Below are 7,024 nucleotides of genomic sequence, written 5' to 3'. Positions count from 1 at the left end.
CAATGATTGAGCCTGGTAAGTATCAAATGGAATCAAATTGAACAGAAGGGCCTATTCCTCATGTCCATCAACTGTTCTTTTTGCCAGGCTGAATCTGTGCTTTAAAATCTGTGCTACTGAAATTCATCAAGTGGGCATAAACATTTTTCGACTTTAAAGCCCAACGCCTATACATTGGGAACATTAGTATAATCACTACAGCCAGTGAATAATATACATGCTCAGTTGCTTTGCATCTACCAGTATCAATACAAGTTTTCTGAGCTATCTTAAAAAGGAAGCTTTACAGAAATATGGACCATTTCCCAGAATACTTTAGCCAGCAATAGGCTGGGATTGTAGTCCACATACTGGTCAGAATTAAGTTTGGAGATGATTGCAATAGAACATTAAAAACTGAACATTCTGGCCAAATGTTACCTCAATATGCTGCTTAAACTGGTAAGAATTACGCATTATTGCAGGCCCCCTAGATCAGTGTTTTTCAACCTTTTTTGTGCAAAGGCACACTTTTTTCATGAAAAAAATCACGAGGCACACCACCATTAGAAAATGTTTTAAAAAATTAACTCTGTGCCTATATTGACTATAGGCAGGTGTTTTTCCCACGGCACACCTTACACTATGTCACGGCACACTAGTGTGCCGCGGCACAGTGGTTGAAAAACACTGCCCTAGATTTCCCATACTCCAGGGAACATATCAAGGTTTGATTGTAAGCCACCATTCGAAGTGTTGGGCTTCTTACCCACAATACTTTCCTCTTGCCTGAGTTAAGTCTTAGCTTGTGAAGCAGCTCCAGAGACCAGCTCAAAAGTTGCACAACAGAAAACAAAAAGAGACGAATGCCAGTCCAAAGTTTTTAGTGATTTCATGCAGATAATAAAAGTTGAAGCAGATAGAACAGATTATTGTGGTGTCATATAAGAACCTTTAACACAGCTCTGCTGTTAGAAACCATTCCTCCAGGCAGAGCTGAAACTATCATATCACTGTGTTTCCCAAGACTAAGATTAATGGCCAGTCCAGGAGTATCAAAAACTGCTAAGAGATCCTTGAAGGCAGCTCAAAACTTCAGGACTTATTTAATAGCAATTGCCTGCCACCAGTTCCCTCTGCTGGTTCTGAGTTACTTGGTTGCAGCAGTTACCATACTAAGGAAAGAAAGAAAATGTACTTTCCCAGCAAAAGTATACTGATGTGAGGCATGTCTATTTGTATATGAAATAGTTGAATGGACATTAAAACTCCTTAAATGTGCAAAAGACAGGCTCCAGTTAAAACAGCTACACGTTTATTGGTTTTAAGAGAAGGTATTTTTTCCTCGTGCAGGACAAAGAAATTCCTGGAAAATTTTGCACTATTATAGAAACATAGTAATGGGCATTTTATACCTTTTCTTTATTTGTCATGACTTCCTAAATCCTCTGATTTCCTTAAAACAGAAGTGTAACTCTTTTGAATATTTGCAGATAGAACTGCATTGTTTTACTATCCTGCCTTATTTTTATTTATTATATTTTATTTATTTATTGTATCCCACCTTTATTATTTTTACAAATCATTCAAATAGCACCTTCCTCTTCCTTCCTCTTCCTATTTTCCTCACAACAATCCTATGAAGTGTGTGGGGCTGAGAGAGAGAGTGTTTGACCCAAAGTCATCCAGTCATCATGGCTAAGGTGGGACTTGAACTCATGGTCTTCCACTTTCTAGCCTGGTGCCTTAATCCCTAAACCAAGCTGACTCTCGATCCAAACTGACTCTAGATCCAAAGTGGCTCTCTTATCCCCCATCCAAAGCTCTCTGGCTGAAAACTGACCACATATCTGAATACTGTTCAGTTGTAATATTGTGATGTTGCTGAGTTTATACACAGTAAGACATGGTTTGATTTAACTTAAATACAATGGTTAGATTTATAAGTATACTAAGATTTGATTTGCCAAACATAATGTCTTAGTTAGTCTTAGTCCTTGACTTAAAATCATCCATTTGGTGACCAAAATTACAACAGTCCTGAAAAAAACTGAATTACAACTGGATCTTGCACTTATGACCATTGCAGCTTTCCCATGATTACCAAGCACCTGATCAAAATTCAGGCGTTTGGTAACTGGCCTGTATTATGACAGTTGTAATGTTCCAGGGTCAAGTAATTGCCATTTGCAACTTTCCTAGCTGGCTTCCAACAAGCAAAGTCCACTGGGGAAGCCACATCTGCTTCAGAGGTGATTTGCTCCTGATTTGGCCCGGATTGGGCAAACTGGTAGTAGCATAAGCGGGAGGCTCCACCTCCCCACCCAGATGCTTTTGTGCATGCGCAGATGCGGCGCACGCCTGTGGAAGCACGCCCAAACAGGTAGTAAAAAAATTGGCAACCCACCACTGATCTGCTTAACAAGTATGTGATTCGCTTAACAATCACCATGTTTTGTTTAACAACTACAGCAAAAAAGAATGTACAATTGCGTATGATTGATTTAACAATCATCTCACTCACTTAATGATGGAAGTTCCTGTCCCCAGTGTAAGTAACCTGTACTATAGTTACGGTTTGCTGATATGTGTATAAAGGTTTATGAATTTAATCTCTCTAGAAAGTATTATAGAAATTATACATTACAATCAGAGCTTTCAAGTAACTTGGGGATGCTGCAATGGTCATAAGTGTGAAAAATGATCATAAGTCACTTTTTTCAATGCTGTTCTAACTTCAAACCATCACTAAACAAACTGTTGGAAGTCGAGGACTACCTGGACACAATTGTGGAACACACAGTTCAATATCATGAAAGACGACTACTTGATTTGTTTTAGAGTCAATTGAGCTGAGAGGAAGTTGCATCTCTGCATGATGACATGATCTTATCTTGCCTCTGTAGTCATCCTCATCTCCACAAGAGGGTGGGTAATTCATTTGAAACTTATCAATGAATGTAGTAGAGCATTTAATTATTTCGCATATTGGGACAGCAGAATTATTGGCCATCAGGGAAAGCTATCTCCATAATAAAAAACCTGCTTTTTTTTCAGACTGAAGCTGCCTCCAGAGCAATGCATTGTCCACAGTCAACAAAGAACGGGTTCTCTCCTCTGAGTCTGAACCTTGATTGTTAAGGGTAAACTTCTTTTGATTTTTCCCCAGTTAGGAAAAGAAAACTTGTTCTAGAATTCAGAAAAAGTATGATGCAGTGGTGAAATTCAAATTTTTTACTATCGGTTCTGTGGGCGTGGCTTGTTGGGCATGGCAGGGGAAGGATATTGCAAAATCTCCATTCCCTCCCCACTCTGGGGCCAGCTAGAGGTGGGATCTGCCAATTCTCTGCACTACTCAAAATTTCCACTACCGGTTCTCCAGAACCTGCTGAATTTCATCCCTGGTGTGATGACTTTCATCATTAAAATGCTGTGAGATTCTACTTCCTCTCAATTGTAGAAATGACACATGGGAATCAGTTTTATCCAGGAAAAAAGGCATGGTCCAAAAGAACCATGGGGGTATTGGAAACTGATTATCCCAGGAAATCCAGAATAAAGGCATAGTCTTCTGCAACACTTCAACCTGAGGTTTTAGTTTGGATCTGTGCAGGGTGTTCATTAATCATGTAACATGGTTTGGGCAATTATTGGCATATAGCATCCTGTGTGGTGAAAAGAGTGGGGGGCATTGCTGGAGTTTGTTGGACACCTGATGAATAGCTGAGCCATATGACATTAATATTTTTCAGGGCAGCCAGAGGCCAGAGGACTGCTTTTTGGCATGTAAGGTCGCTTATGGTCTCACTTCTGCACTTAAGTTTCCCAACATTTCCAGTTCTTTTTAAAAGCAAGGATTGTCTAGGGCAGGCACTAGGACCTGGCGGAACGCAGGCACCCTAGTCCTAGATTCCAAGCTGGCTTGCTTTGGTGACGTAAGCCAGAAGCCCTGTCTCTCTCTCTCTCTCTCTCTTTTTTCTCTCTCTCTGTGTGAGTGTGTGTGTGTCTCTCTCTTTCTCTTCCCCCCTCCCCTCCCTTTTCCAAGCTCTCTTAACATTTAAGCGAAAATGCTTCTTTCTGTGCCTCCTCGTGCAGGAATTGCCACTTTTGGCTACAACAAGAGCAACAAGAAGGTAAGGAAGCCCTTCCACCCCGTGTGTCCCCCCCGCTCCACCCCCCCAACCCCCGCTTTTTATTTCTCAAGATCTTGGAAACGTCCTTGGCTTAAAACAGGGGAGGATAGGTTAAAAAAAAAAGGAAGGTTGCGAAGGTTTTTGCCCCCCCCCCCGCTCTTCCGAAAATCCTGGCACTGCAGGGGGAGGGTGGGGGTGGCAGCGATGAAGGAAATGGGGTCTTTCCAGTTTTGGGGAGACTAGAAGGTTGCCTTCTCCAAAGGGAAGCCAATCTTCGGGGTTGTTGGCTGGTCTTAGCTCCGTTCCCCGGGTGGAAACCACCACCACCCCCTTGTCCCCATTCGGCGAGCCCTCTTGCTCAGGCCGGAGGGTTCCCAAGGGCGAGTTTCAGTCCGGAATTTATTTTAAATAAATAATAATAAAAAAAAAATTTTACAAAAAAAAGGGGAGGGGGGAGAAGCAGAAGAGCCGGGGAGACGAGAAAACCCAGGCGGCGAAATCCCCATTTCACAGCACTGGCTGACTTTTTTTTTTCCACGGACATCGGTAGTGTCTCTCTACGTTCTTCCCAGCAACCCCCTGATTCAAGGACTTTCTTTGCCTGGGGAAGCGACGGAGGCGATGGATCCCCGAGAGACTGGGGGTGGTCTCTCTCTCTCCCCTTTCTGGAAAGAAGTCGCAGTGGGGAGATTTTAGACGTGGGCTTCAAGTCAGAACCACGCCAAAAAGGCCTGGTTTTCTTTTTTAACCCTCTCCTGATGCTTCCCAGGGTGAGACAAGACTTCTGAGCCCACCCCTCACTGGGTGTTCTTGGAGGGTGGGGTTCCAGGATGTGGTTTCTATGGCATCCATGTGTTCTCAGGCAGCCTGTGCCATAAACAAGGCTCCTCGTCGTCTCCCCCCCCCCTTTTTTTTGTCGTCCCCCCCCCCCAACAACAACACCGTCTGGGAGTATGTGTGCCTGCCTAGGAAGATGGAACCTCCACAGCTTATAGGAAGCTGTAAGGGACTTGTAGCAAATGTGTTGGTGGGGTGGGGGTGGGTGGGAGTTGTGTGACCCCCAACCCACAAGCAAGGCTATCCCCTGGCAACCTGAAAGGCCTTGTCAGCTAGGGAAAATGCAGGTTGGCTAGCCTGGTTGGTTGGTTGCTTCGCTTGAAGATTGGGGCGTGGATTAGTTTCCCCTGTGGCAAGAAGTGTGGTTTGAGTGTGTGGGTATATAGGGCGTTGAGGCACCTAAGTTATCTCTCCACCTGGGGTTGGGAAGGTGGGGGGCAAAAAGCAGGAATTGAGAATTAAGACTTCCAGGCTTTTGAAGCGCTTATCTCTATTGTTGATTCGCCGAATGACCTTGTATGCCTATGTTGTGAATTTAAAAGAAACAGGGTGGGTGGGTAGGGAGGAGGGACTTTAAAACACATATTTATATATTCCTCCGTGTCTTCTCCATAGCCAAAAGAAGGAGCTGACGGTTTTTACAATCAATGAATGGGCACATTAAAGCCACTGTAATAAAGAGGATGGGCAGGAACCTGACAAGAAGGAGGCAGGCTAAATTTGGATTATTAATTGTGTTTGTCCATATTTGGGGTGGGTATGGGTAAGCAGCAGAAGGATTTCTAGCTTTTTTATCCTCCCTGGGCAGCCTGTCTTTGAACCTGGGTCACATTTAAAAAAAAATTATTCTGATTTATTGGATGATGGAAATATATACAAGTAGGCAGGCTGAACTTATAGGATGGTGGAAGAGAGAAGCAGGCCTGAAATGCTGAAGAGAAGATCTTTGTGTGTCATATGCTGTTTATGAATATATACATTCGTGAGTCCTAAAAGCCCACTTAAGGACAAATCAGCAGGCATCTTTTAGATTTGAAGTGGAGTTGCAATTACTTCTGTAGGTTTGTGTATAAGGATGTACGTTCCTCACTTTTCCCACCACGTGAATCCAAATTGTATGTATAACTTGCGTATATAATTTTGAAAATGTCTTCATTATATTGCTGTATTTCTAGGGTGTTTGTAATTGAATTTAATTTGGGCTAAAATTTGGTTTTATGGATTTGGTGCATGTATAACTGCCTGTTTTCTAGTGATTAGATTACCCAACAGTAAGTGTGGAGGAAATTCATCTTTCTGTGCACTGATGAACAGATGCAACTGTGATATAGGTGTGCAATCCCATTTAGATATTGACAATATTGAATTTGTATGACAGTAAAGATGTGGGTGTGGGTAGTAGCTGTATATAAATAGAATTTGATCCGGCGAAGTGTCACAATGTAGGTATACGGATGCATGTCTGGAAATGAGTCTGATGGTATCTGGGCATGATGGTGATGAGTGCACTGTCTGTGGGCCGGAGAGTTACAGGCTTGCCTGGCACGTCAAGTGCCGCACTCCAAAGGGGCTGGGCCAGAATCCCCTGAAGATCTTGTGAGCCTGAAAAAGTCTGCAAAACTTGAAGCACCAATTTTGCTCCTTTGCTTTTCCTCTCCAAATTACTTTTTAAAAAAAGGCCTCATGTCATGCTCTGGCAGCATCACTATGGAAGGCTGGTAGGCTGTAGATAGACCACTTTTTGACTGTACCTTTTGCCCCACTGATGTACAATATACAGATTTTACTCCATCTGAAAAACTTCTACTTTCCCATCACAAAGGTGCTCTTTAGAAATAAATTTCATTAAAATCAATGGATTTCTGTTTGACTTCAGAGCCAAATGTAGCCAGCAGAAGCTTTAGGTGCAATCCCCAGAGCCCTTGCAAAAATTTGTGACCAAATTGCAGTTGTAATTTGTTACAGAAGTGGAAATTATCAAGTACCTGGGGAGTAATCCCATTAACTGTTTTGAATTTACATTGAGTTAAATTGGAATTAAATCCGTTTTTGTCCTAATTGAGGGAGGAAGAGGG

At 42.6% G+C, this 7,024-nt stretch overlaps 1 protein-coding gene across 4 annotated transcripts in view; it reads left to right on the top strand.

Moving 5' to 3' along the window:
• Positions 1 to 3,936: 3,936 nt before the first annotated feature.
• The window catches only part of RBMS2 (RNA binding motif single stranded interacting protein 2), an 80,978-nt gene continuing 77,890 nt past the window's right edge, over positions 3,937 to 7,024 (top strand). For 2 of the 4 annotated variants that reach the window (XM_087710396.1, XM_087710392.1), the window contains exon 1: positions 3,938 to 4,112. In XM_087710396.1, the coding sequence (XP_087566522.1) occupies positions 4,047 to 4,112 (66 nt within the window). In that variant the 5' untranslated portion in view covers positions 3,938 to 4,046. Of the gene's footprint in view, positions 4,113 to 7,024 lie in introns of all 4 variants that reach the window. The other 2 variants (XM_087710394.1, XM_087710393.1) reach the window with 2 other exon arrangements.

Source organism: Thamnophis sirtalis, unplaced genomic scaffold (genome assembly GCF_051295495.1).
Source record: "Thamnophis sirtalis isolate CommonGarterSnake01/CBP01778 unplaced genomic scaffold, rThaSir2_p1.2 scaffold_3, whole genome shotgun sequence".
Lineage (NCBI taxonomy): Eukaryota > Metazoa > Chordata > Lepidosauria > Squamata > Natricidae > Thamnophis > Thamnophis sirtalis.
This window is presented reverse-complemented; position numbering and strand designations above follow the sequence as displayed.